At 37.4% G+C, this 21,682-nt stretch overlaps 1 protein-coding gene across 1 annotated transcript in view; it reads left to right on the top strand.

The window, feature by feature from the left end:
• MCM8 (minichromosome maintenance 8 homologous recombination repair factor) overlaps positions 1-21,682 on the top strand; it is a 39,336-nt gene that overhangs the window by 7,180 nt on the left and 10,474 nt on the right. Inside the window, exons 7-17 of the mRNA XM_076010934.1 lie at positions 69-267; positions 4,029-4,114; positions 7,237-7,388; positions 7,980-8,175; positions 11,181-11,211; positions 12,482-12,622; positions 15,223-15,364; positions 17,344-17,539; positions 19,026-19,245; positions 19,901-20,110; positions 21,415-21,491. Coding sequence (XP_075867049.1) covers positions 69-267; positions 4,029-4,114; positions 7,237-7,388; positions 7,980-8,175; positions 11,181-11,211; positions 12,482-12,622; positions 15,223-15,364; positions 17,344-17,539; positions 19,026-19,245; positions 19,901-20,110; positions 21,415-21,491 — 1,650 coding nt within the window. The remainder of the gene's footprint in view (positions 1-68; positions 268-4,028; positions 4,115-7,236; positions 7,389-7,979; positions 8,176-11,180; positions 11,212-12,481; positions 12,623-15,222; positions 15,365-17,343; positions 17,540-19,025; positions 19,246-19,900; positions 20,111-21,414; positions 21,492-21,682) is intronic.

Below are 21,682 nucleotides of genomic sequence, written 5' to 3'. Positions count from 1 at the left end.
AAAATACAGACATCAACTTTCTGTTCATTGTAAATTTATAGATAAATATGTTCCTGTTGTGTTTTTAGGGTCTACAACTATGAACCTTTGACACAGCTCAAGAATGTCCGAGCAAATTATTATGGAAAATACATTGCTCTAAGAGGAACAGTGGTTCGTGTCAGTAATATAAAGCCTCTTTGCACCAAGATGGCTTTTCTTTGTGCTGCATGTGGAGAAGTTCAGAGTCTTTCCCTTCCAGATGGCAAATATAGTCTTCCCACAAAGGTGATGTGTTCTTTAACTGCTTTATTTATCTTGTTAAAGAAGGCTAATCAATTTACAGAAAATGTTTCCCAATGTTTCTGAATACAAGAGCTTATTTTTATTTTCAATTTTTAAATTATGAAATACCTTAGGATACAGAATACAGAAATGAATAGAACATTTCTTTTTTTTTTGAGACAGAGTCTCGCTTGTTGACCAGGCTAGAGTGAGTGCCGTGGCATCAGCCTAGCTCACAGCAACCTCAAACTCCTGGACTCAAGCAATCCTTCTGCCTCAGCCTCCCGAGTAGCTGGAACTACAGGCATGCGCCACCATGCCTGGCTAATTTTCTATATATATTAGTTGGCCAATTAATTTCTTTCTATTTATAGTAGAGACAGGATCTCGCTCTTGCTCAGGCTGGTTTCGAACTCCTGACCTTGAGCAATCCGCCCGCCTCAGCCTCCCAGAGTGCTAGGATTACAGGCGTGAGCCACTGCGCCCAGCTTGAACATTTCTTTACATACCACCCAAAATTTATATTTTTTAACTCCAGATATATTTTTAAAGATGCCAAGCATTACTGATGCAATTGTCTCTTTTTTTACCCTTCGTACCACTTCCAGAGACAGTCATTATCCTGAAGTTAATGTGCATCCTTTCCCTTCATATTTCTATATTTTGACTTTGTAGGTAAACACATCAGAATTTTTTTCCCTTTAGTCTTTCTACTGTTTGGAAGTAACGTGTTTGGTTCTGTTTTCTTTATTAACTTTTTTAAACTAGATTTTACAGCTATATAATAATGTGGAGAATAATAATGTAATTAACATCTATGCATTCACCATTATAAGTTGGCAAATCATTAATATTTTGTTATTTTAGCTTAGTTTGTAGCAAATACAAAGAATTGTAGTTAAAGTTGAAATCTCTCTGTTCCCCTCCCCAGTTTCTTTTCCTTTGTTCTATCCTTAGAAGCAGCCACTATTCTGAAGTTGGCATGTGTTCGAGTCTAAATTTTTATTCTTGACTATATATATGTAGGGTTAGTTTTGTTGTGCTGTGTTTACATATGTAGTATACTGAATGTAACATTCTGCAACTTTGTTTCATTTGGTTATTTTGGAGTTCTACCTATTTTAATACATATCTAACTTTTTTACTATTGTGGGGTAGTCCATTGAATGACTAGCCACTATTTATCCATTTTCCTGGTGGTGGCATTTGTGTTTTTTCCAGTTTCTTATAATTACTAATGATGCTGCAAAGACCATTCTTGTACATGTCTCCTAAGCAGAGGAATCTCTAAATTATAGGCTATGCTTTTTTTTGGCTATACTTATTTTTAACTGTATTAGATATTGCCATATTACTTTCCAGAGTATTGGTCCCAACTTGCATGCTTACTGGTAATGTTAAGCAGTTTCCATTTCCCCATATTTTGATTAACACTTATTAGACTTTTTAATTTTTGACAGTCTGGTGGGTGTAAAATGTGAATTTCTATGATTTCTGTTATGGTTGAGCATCATTTCATATCTTTATTGGCCATTCAGTTTCCTTTTATTTTTTTTATTTTTTGAGACAGAGTCTCATTCTGTTGCCCCAGCTAGAGTGCCATGGTGTCAGCCTAGCTCACAGCAACCTCAAACTCCTGGGCTCAAGCGATCCTCCTGCCTCAGCCTCTCAAGTAGCTGGGACTATAGGCATTCACCACTACGCCCGGCTAAGTTTTTCTATTTTTGGTAGAGATGGGGTCTCGCTCTTACTCAGGCTGGTCTTGAACTCCTGAGCTCAAACAATCCACCCGCCTCGGCCTCCCAGAGTGCTAAGATTACAGGCATGAGCCACTGTGCCCAGACAAGATCAAATTGTTGATTAGTCTTTTCCCTCATAACATGTACATTTAATGCTCTGCTTAAGAAGCCCTTTCTCACTTGAGTATTATAAACATATTTCCTACATTTTGTTCTAATACTTTTAAGTTTCTTTTTTTTTTTAACATTTAAATATTGTGTCCATCTTAAAATTAATTTGGTTACTATCATAAAACTAGGGATTTAAGCCATGCATGGTGCTGCACACCTGTAGTTCCAGCTACTTAGGAGGCTGAAGCAGGAGAATCACTTGAGTCAGGAGTTTGAGACTAGCCTGGGCAACATAGTGACACCATGTCTGTTTAAAAAAAGCCTAGGGATCTAATTTTTAAGTGAAAAGTCATTTGCCCTGACACCATTTACTAATTAAGTCCTTTATTACCATAGATGTGTAATGTGTCCTTGATAGTACACTGTGCTCCTATAGACATAAGAGTCTGTTTCATTTCGCTGGTTTTGTACACACTCTAAACAGTCTTATTTATTTTGATCTTATTAAAACTTGATATGGCAGGGATATTTGCCCTATCTGTCATTCTTTTCCAGAGTTGCCTTTATCGCCATTAGACTTTAATAAATTTAGCATTTATTAAATTTTTGCTGATGTATAGGGTTGAATCCTTAGTGAAGTAAATAATTCCTTGAAGAATTTAAAATGGAAATACAAAGTGTTTATGTTTGAAATTCTTAGGACTTCTTTCTCTTACTGGAAGAACAGATTGTGTTAGATTTGGCTCTTGGTTCTGAATAATCAGTGGTGTTAGTAGATGGGTGTCATCTATTTGTCTTGGTTTAAGGTTCAAGCTAAAACATTAGCTCAGAGGCCAGAATTTAACTCCTGATTTAAACTGGATATTTTCTGTAGACAGTATTTCTCATGATTTCTGTGGGTCCAGAGTTTGGAGAGACTACTCAGCTTGGTAGTTCTGGCTCCAAGTCTCTCATGGAATTATGGTCAGGTAGAGGCTGGGGTACGGCAAAGTGGCTGGGGGCTGGCCAGGCATCTCTCTCTCTCTCCATGCAGTCTCCCTTGGTGGGCTACTTTTGGCTTCTTGCACACAGTATGGCAGCTCAGGACACTCAGTCTGCTCATATGGGTGCTGATAGCTTTGAGGCAAGGAGATTCAGTTGATAGGCAGAAATGGCTTTGCCTTTGATGAGCTAGCCTTGGAAATCAAACGGCATTACTTCTGTCACATTCTGTGGATTACAGAGTGAGGCACAAACCTGCCCAGGTTCCAAGAGAGTGAATTAGATTCTATTTCTTGATGGAGGAGTTGGGGAGGTTCTAAAAAGGTTTGAAGAGAAATAATGCTACAATCTTATTTGGAAAATACAGTCTGCCACAGTTTCTGAATATGTAAACACATCTTGAGGTCCAAGTGCCAAACAAGTGAGTTCTGAAAGCTTGAACACACCCTGCCTTATATGTAGAAGACTGTGTGGTACAATAAATATTATACAGTACAAACAGTACAAAAGGAGGCTAAATGAGACAGCTGGGGATTAAAGATGACCCAGGATAGGCTTCTCAAAAGGAGAGAATTGGGACTAGGTTTATGGGTCTGAATGAGATGGGCTATTCAAGAAGCAGGAGAGTGCATGGGCACAGAAGAAGGAAAGAGTGCTTGGTGTGGGAGGTGAGCGAGACACCTTGCATACCTACAGCAGAAAGAATAAGAGCAATAAGTAAGAAGGCCCAGCTGGAAAAGTGCCTCAAAAACTCATGATATCAAATCATTGCAGGAGGAAATAGAAAGTCATTACCACTCTTAGTGAATTTTACTTTTAAAAGCATCATGAGACCAACTTTTAAAGCAATATTAAATGAAGTGTTTTAGCTTGGATTTTCCTGAGACGTGATTGTAGTTTATCAAAATCTGACTGAATTATTCTTGTTGGCAGTGTCCTGTGCCTGCATGTCGAGGGAAGTCATTTACCGCTCTCCGCAGCTCTCCTCTCACAGTTACAATGGACTGGCAGTCAATCAAGTAAGCAGTTAGACTGGTAAATAAGAGGCAGGCTTTAAGTCTCTCATACTGTTGAGTAAATCTGTAGTTTTACTGTGATTTTTATCTAAACAATGGCAAAGTGTATAACAGGTTTATTTGATGAAGAGTTTATGTGTTGAAATAATAGTCTTTATTTGAAATTTATTCTCTATTGGATTCCATAAAGGATTCAATATGGAAATATTATGCCCTGTTGCTAATGAGAAATAGTTGATTTTATATCTCAAGTATGCGATTCATTGAACTGAATATAGGCCATAAACAGAGTTATATGATTCATTCCATAATGAGCTGTGATAGAAATAATATTGTTTTGGAAGTTTTCGAATAAAGAATCCCTTAGAAATGGGCATGTTTCATTTCCTGTTCTCACTATCCATGAGGCATTTGGCATTTTATTACAGGCTTTTTTTTTTTTGGGAAGTCAGAGTTTTCTCTGTGTGTGTATTTTTCATTCAATAATTGATTGCTTTTTTTTTTATTTTAGCCATCAGCTCATAACTCATCTCTAAATATAAAATAATGGGTAGTTTTGAAGTCAGAGTGCTCTCCAGGAAACCTAGCTGAAACAGGAATGGTCCTAAGAACGTAGGGAAAAGATGAGATGGCTTGCTACCAGCTAGCTTCACCCCTTCTGCCCTGTGAAAACCAATGCAAACATTTATAATAACTAACTGAACTATGCTGAGATATTTTCAGATACCACATTTTATAAAAGAAAAATGTTTAAGACTCTTGCATATAGTTGTGTGGCCTATGAGTAGTAGAGTCTGATTTCCAGCTAGGTCTGTGGGATTTCACCACTGAAAGGGTGATGAGGGCATTGGAGGTTGTACAGAGTTCACAACAGGGCCTATGCAGAGAAGATCCAGGGAGGTTTAACGCTGAATCTTTGAACAAAGATTTAAACTATTTGAACAAAATTTCTTTGCTTTCAAGTAAAAATAGCAGACAATAAAATAGACTTTACATTTTAAGTGGATTTAAATGATGACTTCCTAATACTAGGAAATCATACTTAGGGGTAGACAATTGAGAAGAGACTAAGTCTTTTTCTTGAATCTTTAAAAGTAATGTATTGGTCAAACTCATTTTAAATGAGTTAGTTATAGTAAAACTTTATAATAAACTTTATAATAAACTACATCACATAATTGTTTTATTCTATAGATAAGGTGACTTTTTGCAGTACTGCTTGAGTCTGGATTACTCCTTCTCTAGACCTGCAGCCCTGATTCATACTGGGATCTTGCTGCATTGATTACACACTGTTCTGTTGGGCTTTGTCTTCTATTTTTTAAGATTCTAATTTTGTTTTTCTAGAGTTTCCTTAAATTTTCATAAAGTGTGTATGAGAAGTAAAGTGTTCTGGTTCTTGCATGTCTAAAGATGTCTTTATTTGGATCTTAGCCTGGATAAGAGTTTGCCTGGCTATGGAAGTCTGTTTTATTTATAATTTTCCCTGCTGTTGATGAGAGATCTGGTGCAGGTTAGATTCTCGTTCCTTTGAGGGGACTGGACCTTCCCTCCATTTTTTAACCATTTTATCTGTGTTCTGAAACAGTGAGGGTATATCCACTTATGACCTTATCCTGCTTGACACTGGTAGGTCCTTTTGTTCCAGAGTTGTCTTCAACTTTATAATATCTGATTGATTTCTTTTTGAGCTTCCTGTCACATTATCCCTTGGATTATTTATCTTTCTTAACTTTTCCATCACCCTTTGATTTTCTTTCCAGTGTTTTCCGGATTTCTTTGGCTTTTTCTTGTATCCTTTCTATAAATGTATGATTTTTATATGTGTGTGTTTTAAATTTTCCTGATTTTGTACTTGTTTTTAGCAGCTTATTCTTGTTTTATGATGGCAATATTTTCTCAAAACTCTTAGGCAGTGTTTTGTTTTTAATGCCCTTCTCCTTCCTGAATTATTGCCATTTAGTCCTGAAATGTCTGATGAGAAATGACAAATTATTTGGAGTAGGTGATATAGATTTCCTTTGCTATTTTGTAGATATACAGGAGTTTTTTCTCATGAGTTCTCACCCCTGAATAAGAAGATAGGGGTTTTGCCTATCAGATTTTGCTTTGTGAATATATTTTTAAATTGGAATAGGGCTTTTCAAATGCCAGAATGAGGAGTCTTTATTCTGAAGCTTTGCTATCCTCACTGGGCACCTTAAGCTCCCCTCACAGAGGAGATGGGTCCGTTTCCTAAGAACAGTGCTCTAGTTTTTGCCAGATGATAAAGTCCTCATTCTTCCCCTACCCACCTGTTCACCTACCTTCAAAAAAATTCTAAGCGGCTAGTCTGTGAAAGATTATCCAGTTTTCTTCTGACCATCTACTCCTGTTCTCCATTCCTGCTACTTCCAACTTGGAAGCTTTTCTGGGGCTCTTCTAAGAACATTAGCTCCCACTTCTCTTGTACCCTTATTACTTTTACCTTTATGTGTTCCTTTCATTTTGTTTCATCTATCAATATTTTCCCATTTGCTGTTTTCAAAAATTGTATTAATATCTCGTTTGCTGGTAACACTTCTGCATACCCCAGAACTTCTCTTCACTCTTTAAGTGAGTCATTTCAGTGAACATTTTGGAGGAAAGCTAGACAAATGCATGTGCTTATTCTGCTGTCCTAAATTGGAAACTGTTGAAGTAATTTTAGATAAACTATTAAAGGTTTTTTGAGATAAGGTCTCACTTTGTTGCCCAGGCTGGAATGTAGTGGTGTAATCATAGTGCACTGTAGCATTGAACTCCTGGGCTCACGCAATCCTCCTGCTTTAGTCCCCCAAGTAGCTAGGACCACAGGCAAGTGCCACCATGCTTGGCTAATTTTCAAAAAATTTTTTGTAGAGATGGGTTCTTTTTGTTGCCCAGGCTAGTCTGAAACTCCTGGCCTCAAGCAATCCTCCTGCTTCGGCCTCCCCAAGTATGAGGATTACAGGTTGGAACCACTGCAGTCAGCCACCATTGAACTTTTAAAAAACTAATCTGCTCTTTATTTAGCTCAGCTTCATGTGTACCCTGAATAGTTAATATGTTGGAGAAACAACCCAAAGTAAGTATGTGTTCTAACTGAAAACTGTTTAACTTTTTAGAATCCAGGAGCTGATGTCTGATGATCAACGAGAAGCAGGTCGAATTCCACGAACAATAGAATGTGAGCTTGTACATGATCTTGTGGATAGCTGTGTCCCAGGAGACACGGTGACTGTTACTGGAATTGTCAAAGTCTCAAATGCTGAAGAAGGTATGATATAACTCTTTCTTCATTTTGATTATCTCTCAATAATGATTTTTCAATGTTTCATTTTTTGTCTTTTTAAGATCCTTCTGAATTTCAAATAATTTAGGGAATTCCTTATTGCTTACATAAGATGAAACTTTTCCTTTTAGAAAATGCATTTGTAGGCTAGGCGCGGTGGCTCATGCCTGTAATCCTAACACTCTGGGAGGCCGAGGCGGGTGGATTGCTCGAGGTCAGGAGTTCGAAACCAGCCTGAGCAAGAGCGAGACCCTGACTCTACTATAAATAGAAAAAAATTAATTGGCCAACTGATATATATAGAAAAAATTAGCCAGGCATGGTGGCGCATGCCTGTAGTCCCAGCTACTCGGGAGGCTGAGGCAGGAGGATTGTTTGAGCCCAGGAGTTTGAGGTTGCTGTGAGCTAGGCTAATGCCATGGCACTCATTCCAGGCTGGGCAACAAAGCGAGACTCTGTCTCAAAAAAAAAAAAAATGCATTTATAGCTCACTATGACTTTCTTTTACTTCTGGTGGAGTCATTGTAAGAGAAATTTACAATACCAATTGCTGTATTTAATACTTTGAATTTACAGGTTCTCGAAATAAGAATGACAAGTGCATGTTCCTTTTGTACATTGAAGCAAATTCTATTTGCAATAGCAAAGGACAGAAAACAAAGACTTCTGAGGATGGGTGTAAGCATGGAATGTTGATGGAGTTCTCACTTAAAGACCTTTATGCCATACAAGAAATTCAGGCTGAAGAAAACCTGTTTAAACTCATAGTCAAGTATGTATGCAGTTATCTGAAATTTTATTACATCTATGCATGTTGGGGGTGCTCTTGACTACAAATACCAAACAACTCATCAAAATGGTTGGCAAACTGTAGTCTATGGACCAAATCTAGCTTACCACCTATTTTGGTATGGCCTGTGATTTAAGAATGGTTTTTATATTTTTTTTTTTTTTTTTTTTTTGAGACAGAGTCTCACTTTGTTGCCCAGGCTAGAGTGAGTGCCGTGGCATCAGCCTGGCTCACAGCAACCTCAATCTCTGGGGCTCAGCAATCCTACTGCCTCAGCCTCCCGAGTAGCTGGGACTACAGGCATGCGCCACCATGCCCGGCTAATTTTTTGTATATATATTTTTAGTTGGTCAATTAATTTATTTCTGTTTTTGGTAGAGACGGGGTCTCGCTCAGGCTGGTTTCGAACTCCTGACCTTGAGCAATCCGCCCGCCTCGGCCTCCCAGAGTGCTAGGATTACAGGCGTGAGCCACCCCGCCCGGCCTATATTTTTTAATGGTTGAAAAAAATCAAAAGAATATTTCATAACACATGAAATTATATGAAAGTCATATTTCAGTGTCCATAAATAACACATTCATTTACATAGTGTATATGGCTGCTTTTGTGCTACAGTGGCAGAGTTGAGTACTTAAGACAGAGATTGTACATATGGCTCACAGGTATTTATGCTCTGGCCCTTTATAGAAAAAGTTTGCTTATCTCTAGTTTAAACAATAAAGATATTTAGGGAAGTTTGTTGCTCAACAGAAGAGAAAACAATGAATTCCAAAATCATTTCATTTAGTTGTATGTAGGATGTTGTTTGTAGAGATTCAAATAGAAGTCACTTACATTTGGTGTGTTCAATAATATTCTTTATTTTTGTGCCATTGCCATGCAGTAGGAAAGGAGCAAAGTAGAGGCATTTTTGCTTCAGTGGTTGAGCTTTTCTTTGGAGACAAATCTAAGAATCCTACTTTGGCCATTTACTTCCCGTGTGATCTGGGGCATGTTAATTTAATTTCTCCTTCATTTTTACCATCTAAAAATAAAAACGAGAAAACCTATTTGAGAAAGTTGTTCTGAAGGTTAAGTGGGATTTAATAATGTACTGAACTAAGTCAACAGGCTGTTATTTTAAATTATTTTTTGACAGTGTTTTGGATGGTTTTGAAGAAATAGGGGAAAACAAGAGAATGAATAATAGATGTACCTAAGAGAGATAAAGAACTAGGATTTTGAAGTGCATTGTGTTAGAAAAATTGATGTTGTCATGCTTTCCTGTTCACCTAGGCTCTGAACTCTAAGAGAATTGGATGCTTTTTCATTTTGCCTTTAATATGTTAATTAGCCAACTGAGTAAAGAATAGAGTTCCTCAGAGGTTCTTTATCCTTAAACCCTCAGAGACTTCCCTCTGAATACATAGCCATCCAGACTTATCTTGGGAGACAGGGTGCTTTAATTTAGGATGAGGGAGTTATTTGGCGGTGAGTGCTCTGTGAGCAGAACGCCAAGGGACAACCTGGTTGAAGATCCAAATACCTCTTTGATTGATTCCTCTTACCAGTTATATAAATGAAAAGTGAATATTTTAGTGGTCTACCTTCTGCCATACTTACAGAAGATTAGTATGAAAAACTTGAGTTTTCTTCTTACTGTTGCTTTTTTCCCTTATATTGATAATTTTAGCATCAAAACTAGAATTTTTCATAGTTCTCCATTTATTAATCTACCAGGGATTGACAAATTAGGCAGGCTGCCTGTTTTTGTAAATAAAGTTTTAGTAGAGCACAACCCCACCTAATTTATTTACATATTGTTAATAGTTGCTTTCACACCACAAGTTGAGTAGTTATAACTGAGACTGTATAGCGTGCAAAGCTGAAAATACTTTCTGATCCTCTAAGAACGTTTGTTGATCCATGATAGATAATATAAGGAGGACCAAGAATGGAGAAGACCAGTGTCAGGTTATGTTTTAGTTTAGGTTTCTTCAGCAGCAATGATTTGGGTAAATGTAGTTTATTTGGGGGTTGATCCCAGAAGTACTTGTAGGGGAATGGGGAAGAAATACAGAGAAGGGATGACAGTCAGTGTACGGTGCCAGTGCCATAATGAACAGGTTACCACCAGCATCTGGGGCATAGTCTTCCTGGGCCTCTGGAACACTGCACTGTGTAAAACTAGCTTCAGTATTTTTCCACCTAAGGGCCTAGATTTGGGGCTGTGGCCAGGGATATTAAACACCCCAGTTCATCCTGCCTGCTGATGATGCTTCTGTGGCCGAGGAAAGCTCTTTGGCAAATAGGTGCAGCTGCTTGATAGGGAGCCAGCAGTGATTATGCAAGAAGTGCTGAACAGTGAGTGCCAAGGGGATGTGGGTAGGACACCAACTTCTTCTGTGTTTATATATATTAAGATGGATTAAGAGTTATATTTTACTCCTGATTTTTTTCTCTTCTACCCTGTCCACTTTTGTTCCTTGTTTATAAAATTACTAAATGTAAATGTGCTTCTTTATGTCAGTCTGACCCTTTGAAGTGAACTGAAACAAATGAAATTTTATCTCATCTTAAAATATTATATACTGAGTTCACTATTTAGTCTCCTTTTAATGCATAGGTCTAAAGATGTCTATTCATATAAAATACCATACAACCCTGTAGCCTAAAGTGGAAGACCATGACTGTGATACATTTTAAAGTTAGTTCTGTGAAAAGATCAACAGTATATTTGGTTGCTTTAAGATGCTTTATAAGTAGCCTATCTTCCTTACATAGGCACAGTTTTTAAAGCATTCTTCGCTTTATAGACTAACCAAAAATTTCAAGAAACTTGCTATAAGAATAAAAGTTTTTAAATTATTTTAGGGGGTGTAAATTTTTTATATTTGTCCTTTTTTTCATGCTAACTAAAGCAAGTTAAACAAACCGTAAAGTGGATCTTCTAATGGACCAATGAAGTATAAGTTAGAATTTTTATAAGTTGTATTCTGTTTTTCAGCTCACTTTGCCCTGTCATTTTTGGCCATGAAGTAAGTATTTTACTTCGTCTTCACTCAAAAAGTGTAAATATAAAGTTGGCAAGAATAATATGTAAAGACTTTTCAAAACATAGGTAATTTCTGTTGGCCAGTTATTTATATTTTAATATGAATCTTTATTCTTCATAAATGAATGATACGAGAGGCAAGCTATAGTCCCTTTTAAGAAAAAGTGCCTAGGCCGGGCGCGGTGGCTCACGCCTGTAATCCTAGCACTCTGGGAGGCCGAGGCGGGCGGATTGCTCAAGGTCAGGAGTTCAAAACCAGCCTGAGCGAGACCCCGTCTCTACCATAAAAATAGAAAGAAATTAATTGGCCAACTAATATATATAATATAAAAATCAGCTGGGCATGGTGGCTCGTGCCTGTAGTCCCAGCTACTCGGGAGGCTGAGGCAGGAGGATCGCTTGAGCCCAGGAGTTTGAGGTTGCTGTGAGCTAGGCTGATGCCACGGCACTCACTCTAGCCTAGGCAAGAAAGCGAGACTCTGTCTCAAAAAAAAAAAAAAAAAAAAAGAAAAAAAAAAAGAAAAAAAAAGAAAAAGTGCCTGCCAATTAAAGTTTATAGAAATGGGCTTCTTTTTTTTTTTTTTTTTTTTTTTTGAGACAGAGTCTCGCTTTGTTGCCCAGGCTAGAGTGAGTGCCGTGGCGTCAGCCTAGCTCACAGCAACCTCAAACTCCTGGGCTTAAGCGATTCTCCTGCCTCAGCCTCCCGAGTAGCTGGGACTACAGGCATGCACCACCATGCCCGGCTAATTTTATATATATATCAGTTGGCCAATTAATTTCTTTCTATTTATAGTAGAGACGGGGTCTTGCTCAGGCTGGTTTTGAACTCCTGACCTTGAGCAATCCGCCCTCCTCGGCCTCCCAGAGAGCTAGGATTACAGGCGTGAGCCACCGCGCCCGGCCGAAATGGGCTTCTTTTAAAGTGACTTGATACTGTCAATGTTAAAGCAGAAACTAACAGGTATTTTTCATTTTTGTGGAATGGATTTATGCCTTGTAAAGTAGGTCATCGTAATTAGATACTTCTCTGATTTTATATGCTTTCAAGTTTTTGCTTTTTAATCATTTACATTATAGAAGTTTGTTTTTAGACTTAACTTTTCTTAGAAAAAAATTAAAGTTCAATCATGCTTTAAAAAAATTCCCAAACAAATCAGTGTTGTAAACACTGAAGGAGGAATACCCTTTTTGCTAGTCATCTTTATGTTTTTCTTACTTCTGTTTTTCCCCATCTCTCTCTCTTCTCACTTGAGCTTGTTAAAGCAGGTTTGGCATTAGCACTCTTTGGAGGAAGCCAAAAATATGCAGATGACAAAAACAGAATTCCAATTCGAGGAGACCCACACATCCTTGTTGTTGGAGATCCAGGCTTGGGAAAGAGTCAGATGCTACAGGTAGAAACTCAGTCATTTAGTGTTTGGCCTTTTGCTTATTAAATGCATGAATAATTCACAAGTGAATTTTCTTAAAGCATGTAGTGTTTGTGTTCCAAAGGATATAGTTTAGTAGTGTAAGTGATTGGGGTTTGTGTGAATAATAATGTGTCTTGTATCTGACTCTATTTTTAAATCGAGCCGCTCTCCTTCACACAGGCACCACAGATGTGCTGGTTGACATATCAACTATTATGAAACGTTAACCATTTCCCTAACCCCTTTTTGTATCCAGCATTGTATCCAGGCTGCTGGTCTTTTTTTGTTTTTTGAGACTTTAGTTCCTCATCATCAGAATGCTAGCCTTTATTGTTGTGACATGACTTCACTTATGAACAGAACAGTTTAAAGAAGTAATGGTGACCCATTCTTTCTTCATACAAGTATGTGAACTCTGTATTGGGCTTTAAGAACAGTCTGGTAAAAGCACGAGATCTGTCCATATACATCTCCACTAAGTCAGGGCAACTTCTGTGACCAGTCAGTTTTTGATCCCAAAGATCAAAAGATCAAAGATCTACCAGTTAGAGCCTAGTGGTTTTCCTCTCCTGGGTTTATGATAGCTCCAGAAGGTACTGCTTGTCAGAATGCTTGTGGTTTCCTCAGAGTGATACCTTGTGAGCCAGCCATAATGTCCTTTCTAAGAATGCCTATGAGTCCTGTCTCCCCATTCAGTGTGGTAAACGTGACCAGACCAGGAACTTTCTGGCCCTTTGGTAAATTGTAGTCCTGTGGCTGCTGGGTCTTTGTCCCAGGTTTGGGAACCCTGGCTATATATCAGAATAATCTCCTTTGGAGCTCTTTGAAAATACCATGGCCTGCCCCAAGCAAATGGAATTAAGAGTCTCCAAGTTAAGGTCCTATTGTCTGTACATGATAACCCTCCACAGGTGATTCTGATGTGCAGCTAGGATTGGGGACTGCTTTGATTTTGTAATTACATGATAAACTCACTACCCTTCATGTCTGAGTCATCCTCTGTTCCCTGTGGTTGGCTGTTAAAGCAGTCATCATTTTAATTTCTAATCTGACATTTCATCTATGTTGGGCTCCTTTTGGCTAACTGGGCCTCCTTTTACAAAATAAATGCTGTTCCAAACCCTTGCTACAAGGCTGACAACCGAGACACAGAGTACCCAGTTGTAGGGGAAGCAAAGTTCATAATAAAGATGAAAACAGGGTACTTAGCCAGAACATGCAGGGAAAGGCATGCGTAGGGATCTGGATTGTTACAGCATTCTCTTTTGTCTTTTGAAGCTGTGTGTGTGTGTGTATTTAGTGGAATTAATGTGTTATACATGGAATCCTGGTGTAAACCCTACAGTGTCTGATTATCTTTAAAAATAAATCTTATAATTTAATTTATGCATGTTGCTTACAGTATATAAAACTCTCTCTTGTGTTATTTAAATAATGCCTCTTGGCAAATGATGGTTCTAAAATACAGCTAATGGTACTGAAAAGATTTTAATACCAAAGGATTACATTGGCAGTTTTTCTTATTTTTCAAACCTGGAATAATGCCTTTAAAACTCTTGGCCCAATTTAAAAATAGAAGCTGTAATATTAGTGGAATTACACATTCCAAACAGTAGAGGGTATTGTACGTAATCCCCACTACGCAGGGTTTGTAAAAATTAACACTAGTGGTTATGAGCCATTACCTTGTATTTTTAATTCTATTTTCCTCTGGCCATTTAGTAAACCATCACAGTGTAAGGAAGTTGTAAGGTTTCTCAGAAAGACTAATAAATAAGGCATTATAAGTAACAAATATGATAGTGTTTCTTGAGCCAACATAGTAGGGTCACTGTAGGTGTGCACTGTGTAAGTCCAGAGTATGCCACTGACATAGATAGCAGTGTGAACACTGTCCCCTGGAATTTGGCAGTGCACAGCCATACACAGTGGCTTTACATTAGGCACTTATGTGCCAGGTTACATGCCTTGCATACATTAATTCTATTTATTCCTCAGGGCAGTACTGTGATAAAACATAAGGAAGCTGAGGCTCAGAGAAGTCTGAGCCACACAGCTGGTGCATAGTAGAGCCAGGATTTAAACAGGTCTGCCTGGCTCCCGAGAGCTATGCTTTTAACTCTTGCGCTATTTACTTTTTTGACCTGCGATAGCTCATCTGCTCATAAGGTGAGCATGTATTGAACCATTCTAATACCTGATATTTAAAGAAACATTGGAGACTTTAAAATTAAAATTGGTACTCATGTTTTTGCTATGTGAACTTGAAAATGAAGTATAAAATGGAATTGTGTTGAATATTTATGTGACCGCAGACTCAAGTCAGACTGCCTGGGTTGGATTGAATCCTGGCTTCTCAGCTTTATAGCTGCATAGTTCCTCATTCACTCTTCATAGACCTTGATTTCTATATCAGTAAACAAGGGTATAATAATACTTTACTCTTGTGGTGGTGGTGGTGAAGATTGTACAGTAGAGCTCTTAGAAGAATACCTGGCACATAGGTAACCTTTGTGAATAATTACTGTTGCAGTTATTTCCCTTTACTTTGGATGATTGTCCTAAACTTTTTGTTTCCTTAGGCAGTATGCAATGTTGCTCCACGGGGCGTGTATGTTTGTGGTAATACCACGACCACCTCTGGTCTGACTGTAACTCTTTCGAAAGATAGTTGCTATGGAGATTTTGCTTTGGAAGCTGGTGCCCTGGTGCTTGGTGATCAAGGTGAGAGACCAAAGGGCATAATCAGTAATGCTGGAGCTTTTTTTTAAAGCCTTTTCCTTTTCAATTAATTTCTTTACATTCAGTTCAAGAGACATTTAGACAGCACAGTCCTAACCAGGAATGTCAGAGACAATAATTGGAAATGCAGTACTATCATTTTTATTTATACTACAGAATTGAAACTGGTTTTTAGTATCATTCATTTTCAGAATCTTATAGCAGATACAATCATATGTAAAAATGAATCAAGTACATATGTGTAGCTCCCTACACTTCCCGTTTCATTACCAGCCATCATGTTTGTGATCATTTGTTTTAACTCTTGTTTTGAAGCTTTATGGTAAGCTCCCTGCAGGGTGTGATTTAGATGTCTTTTTGACTGCTATGTTTCCATTGCTTAGTCTGTAGGTTCACAGTAAATACTTGTTGAATGCATTACCATAATTTAGCTCAGAATGATTCTAGGTACCCTTGGGACTGAAAAAGTAGATGCCATCATTTGCTCACAGAAGACTTTAGAAAGAATTAATAGTTTTGCTGTATTTTAACCCACTTCATTGGTTATTTTTTTTTCCAGTACTTGCGTGAGAGTTTATAAGAAATCTAGTTGTAGGGCTCAGCAAGAATCTCCTTGAGCTTTGCTAGCTGAGTTTCACTTTGTGATGCCTTAAAGTTACTGGAGAAGCGTGTTCCTGTGCACGTGTCAGGCAGTGCCCAGATTCCAGTCCAATTAGGGTCATTCATTTCTTTCAGTTTGCCAGTGATTTCCACATTTCTAAACCCAGTACCTGTCAGCCACATTTAACACAGTTGATCACTCCCCCTCCTTAAAATACTTGAAACTCTCCTTGGTTTCAGGGCCGCCACATTCTTCTGGGTTTCTCCTTACTTCACTCACTGTTCTTTCTCAGTCTTTACTGTTTTGTCATCTCCTTGACCACTTACCTGTTGGTACCTAAAATGCTTAGTTCTTGAACCTTTTGTCTTCTAGGTCTGTACTTACCTTCTTTGTGATATTATATAGTTTCATGGCTTTAGAGGACCCAGAAGTAGATTCTGAGATATAAGAAAAGCTGCTTGAAATAAACGAGGCTAATCAGCATTTATTTTCCACATACGCCTCTGAGCTAGCAAGGCTTAAGTATAGAGTAGATATAGAGCAGTTTAACCGCAGCATAACCCTCCAGAAGGGACCCCCTCAGTGCTAGACTAATTAGTATGGGGAGCAGGGAGGACAAATATTACAAGGTAATGGTAGAGGGTCTCCAATAACTTGTGGATTCAACATAATATCCCTGGCACATGCTAATGCCTTCAGTTAGTAGTGGCGCTTTCTATTATGTTTTAAAAGGTTATGTGATTTCCCTGCAAGTGTACAGTCAATACCTGGGGTTGCTGAGAACTGCACTTAGCACTGGAGTCTTCTGACGTTAGAACCCATGCTTTTCCACCCTAATCATGCTGTCCTGGTGCTCCAAAAGACCTAGCTCAGACAGCACCTTGCTCCTGAAACCTCTCCAGATTTTCTTTCCTCTTTTAACCTCCTCCCATGCCAGAAAACTCATAGAGTTATGCGTATATCTTATAGTTTTTGAAATATACTTCTTGAATGTGTGTGTGTGTGTGTGTGTGTATATATATATATATATATATAATATATCACCTGTTTGAAATTAAGTCCTTAAGCATTTTGAGGGTCACTCTTAGCTCTTTTTCATATTTATAACCCTCACAACATAGTGCCTTGCCAGTGAAAAACACTGAAGGAATAAATATTACAAAAAACTTAGTTAAATAAGACAAGTGTATTATTTGCTGCAAAACAAGCAGCAGTTCTCCATTGTTTGACATTTTATAAATTTAACTGCTGGAAACAAATGGAAATAGTTTTTTATCGTGGAATAGTTTCTGTCCTGTAAAATTTGGAACTTGACCAAAGGAAACTTGTTTTTGTCTGTATTATTCTACTGTGGTTGTAGGTATTTGTGGAATAGATGAATTTGATAAGATGGGAAATCAGCATCAAGCCTTGTTAGAAGCCATGGAACAGCAAAGTATTAGTCTTGCTAAAGCTGGTGTGGTTTGCAGCCTTCCTGCAAGAACTTCCATTATTGCTGCTGCAAATCCAGTAGGAGGACACTACAATAAAGCCAAAACAGTTTCTGAGAATTTAAAGTAAGTCCCCTCAAATATTTACGCCTTTAAGATATTGAATCAATAAGAAAAAGATAACTGAAGACATAAATGGATAGTTCACAGAAGTTGTAAGTGTCCAATAAATGTACAAAAATGTGGTTAAACACTGCAAATTAAAACAATGAAATACCATTGAGATCTACAAGATCGGCAAACATTTTAAATATTCGTAATCATTATTAGCAAAGGAGTAGGGAGATTGGTTCTCACAATTTTGAAGGACAACTTGGTGTGTTTATCATAATCTTAAATGTACATTCCATGTGTTCCAGCTATTCTACTTTTAGAAATTCTGCTCACAGAAGTAGTCACACAAGCACACAAAGATATGTTTACATTGTGGGTATTGCTTCATTATCACTGCCAAAATTTGGAAACAAAACTATGGTAAGACTGACTGTACAGTGGAAAGAAAGTAGCAATTATGAGAATGAAAGTGAGTTTGTATTCTGATATCTGTATTGTACTATTATATGAGGAGTGCATGTTACATACTTTATGTGGAATAATCCTACCTTTTTTTACAATGTTTTTATCTGTATGCTTTTTCTTCTAATTCATTTTACACAGGTTAGACAAAATATGGAAAGGGAAAAATAATTTTAAGCAATGCAAAAGTGAGAACCTTAAGTCTGGTGGGAGGAAAAAAACTAATTTCCTAATGTTTACTAATTTATACATTTATAGAAATAGTCTTTGAAGCACAGTACAATCTAGAATTGTACTTGGAGATTTGGGGGTATTTCTGTACCACCACCACCATTAAAGTCAATTCATTAGTTACAAAGTACTATATTGGAAAGATCAAAAAGGTCTATTAACAAAAATCTGGGGCACTTGGATTCTGGTTTTTAGTGGTATCTTAAACCTAGTTTGGGACCTTGGTCAAATTCTTTAATCACTCTGAATTTCATTTTCCTGTCAGAGGAGTTACCTTGATTGGTGGGTTTAGAGAAGATAACTAAATATAACAGCATTTTTATTTTAATGACTAATAGACATTGTAGGTGCCCTTTTTAAAAAAAAAAAAAGTGGGCTTTTTTGCTTCTAAATGGGACATAGGTACTTTGAGAGACTCAATGTTTTGGTCAGACAAAAGATCAGAAAAGATTAAGAACTACTCAACTAGATCACCTTTGATATGTCATGTAGCATTATTGTCAGTTAGTGATAATAGAGCATAAAGAAGAATTCAGTGGTTTTGATTATGTGAGAAAGGCCATGTCCTCAGCCTACCTAGAGGAAGTATTAATACATGTACTTCTTGTGCACATATTGAAGGAGTTGGAGTGGGTGGATATATTGAATCTAAAAAGCTATTTGCTTATTTCTTTAACCAAAACCTTAATTTTTAAAAAAAGTTTTACATGGAACTTGAGTGGTAAACAAGCAAGTAAACAATTTTCTAGTTTTTCTGTTTGTTTTGATTCCAATCACTGTTTCTTCTTTCTTTCATACTTCTTAGAATGGGGAGTGCCCTACTATCCAGATTTGATTTGGTCTTTATCCTGTTAGACACCCCAAATGAGCATCATGATCACTTACTCTCTGAACACGTGATTGCAATAAGAGCTGGAAAGCAAAGAACTGTTAGCAGTGCTACAGTAGCTCGTATGAATAGTCAAGAGTCAAATACTTCTATACTTGAAGTGGTTTCTGAAAAACCATTATCAGAAAGACTAAAGGTATCAGTGTTTCTTCTTCTTAATCATTTAGTTTGGTTCTTTTTGAATGTCAAAGTTCAGTATGTGGCTTACTATAGAGCAGTAGCATATAAACTTTCACACCAAAACTTTTTATAATATGATTCTAGAGTATACATAACTTCATTTGAAATAATTGAAGTCAGAACAAGAGCTACAACTACAGCATCATATATATTTGGAGGGTCTTTTAGAATTTTTTATTTATCTAAACAAGTAATTTTAGCAGAAAGATTTTATTTGCTACTTATACTTGAACTCTTAAGCCTTTTTTTTTTTTTTTTTTTTTTTTTTGAGACAGAGTCTCGCTTTGTTGTCCAGGCTAGAGTGAGTGCCGTGGCGTCAGCCTGGCTCACAGCAACCTCAAACTCCTGGGCTCCAGCGATCCTTCTGCCTCAGCCTCCCAAGTAGCTGGGACTACAGGCATGCGCCACCATGCCCGGCTAATTTTTTATATACATATCAGTTGGCCAATTAATTTCTTTCTATTTATAGTAGAGACGGGGTCTCGCTCTTGCTCAGGCTGGTTTTGAACTCCTGACCTTGAGCAATCCGCCCGCCTCGGCCTCCCAGAGAGCTAGGATTACAGGCGTGAGCCACCGCGCCCGGCCTCTTAAGCCTTTTTATCATGCCTCAGGTGGTTCCTGGAGAAACAATAGATCCCATTCCCCACCAGTTGCTGAGAAAGTACATCGGCTATGCTCGACAGTATGTCTACCCAAGGCTATCCACAGAAGCAGCACAAATTCTTCAAGATTTTTACCTGGAGCTCCGGAAACAGAGTCAACGGTTAAATAGCTCACCAATAACCACAAGGCAGCTAGAATCTTTGATTCGCCTAACAGAGGTTTGTTTATTTCTACATTCATGCTTTTTTGGCTTAAAGAAGTGGATAGGGTACAGTATGATTTCTCCTGAACAATTTTATGCATAATTGACTCAGTTTTTCCTCCCACTGAGAGAATTAGAAATGGATAGATAAAAGTTTTTTAAAGATATGGTCAGATCTGTAACATATCAAAGTCTCTATTTCTTTCTAGGCCCGGAACCAATTACTTACTATGCAACTTCTTTTCCCCTTTAATGACTCTTGGAAACTCCTAGAGTGTCTGAAGAATGATTAGGTTAAGTAGGATTCTAGGATTTCAAGTTGAGTTTTGGGGAACATAGAATATGCCAAATATCTTGAGTATTTGATTTGATTACATGGCAGGTCCATAATGATAGTGCCTATGTTTCTAATAGCCATAATAACTGTTTCCAGTTGTAGAATACTAAGAGACCTCTGGCAGTGAAAATTAGCTGGACCAGAGTTTGGCCTTTTTGCTCCTAAAATCTGATTCACTACTTTTTGTTATTTCAACAAATGATTTCCTGAAAGTAAAAACCAAGTATATTTTATTATCAAATATCCTAAAATGAATATTCTCAGAAAGATTTGTTAATAGGTGAAAATGAGTTTTATCCATATTTTAAGTGAGTTATTTGCATACTCAAGTTTTCAAAGAATTTTTGTTACTTGTATAAATGTAAAGGGTACATGTGTAGTTTTCCTACGGGGATATATTGCGTAGTGATGAAGTCTGGGCTTTGAGTGTCGCCACCACTCGAATACTGTATGTTGTATCCATTAAGTAATTTCTCATTGTTTACCCTGCTCCCACCCTTCTGAGTATCCAATATCTATCATTCCACTCTCTATGTCCATGTGTATGCATAATTTAGCTCCCACTTATAAGTGAGAACATGTGGTATTTTACTTCCTGTTTCTGAGTTGTTTCACTTAAGATAATGGCCTCCAGTTCCATCCATGCTGCTGCAAAAGACATGCTTTCATTTTTTTTATGGATGAATAGTATTCTAGAGTGAGTGTGTGTGTGTGTGTGTGTATGCGTATGCACCACATTTTCTTTATCTAGTCATCTGATGATGGACACTTAAGCTGATTCCATATCTTTGCTGTTGTGAATAGTGCTGTGATAACAAAGAATTTTTTTATGTTCTGACTTTTGATATTACAAACTCCCTGCTCCCTAAAGTTAGTCTTTGTGTAAAGTGAATAAATGAAATAAAGCTTAGACATACCATACCTGCTCAGATGGTAAACATATTTGTCTTTTGTTATCTGAAAATAGTTGTTTTCTTTCAAAGGCACGAGCAAGGTTGGAATTGAGAGAGGAAGCAACCAAAGAAGATGCTGAGGATATAGTTGAAATTATGAAATATAGGTAAGATTAAAATTGTACATGCTGTTTTAAATTAAATACCAGTTATCTTCTCATCTCAAATTATATATCATTAGGCCAAGCAAAATTACTTTTATTTAGCCCATTGGATCACTTATTTTTTCCTGAACAAAGTATACTTTGTTGCTTTAAAATATTTCTGACTGTAAATAATTGTTACATTAAACAAATTT

The sequence above is a fragment of the Microcebus murinus genome, chromosome 16 (assembly GCF_040939455.1).
Source record: "Microcebus murinus isolate Inina chromosome 16, M.murinus_Inina_mat1.0, whole genome shotgun sequence".
Taxonomy (NCBI): Eukaryota; Metazoa; Chordata; class Mammalia; order Primates; family Cheirogaleidae; genus Microcebus; species Microcebus murinus.
The sequence above is the reverse complement of the archived record's forward strand: the minus strand, read 5'-3'. Positions and strand labels throughout refer to the sequence as shown.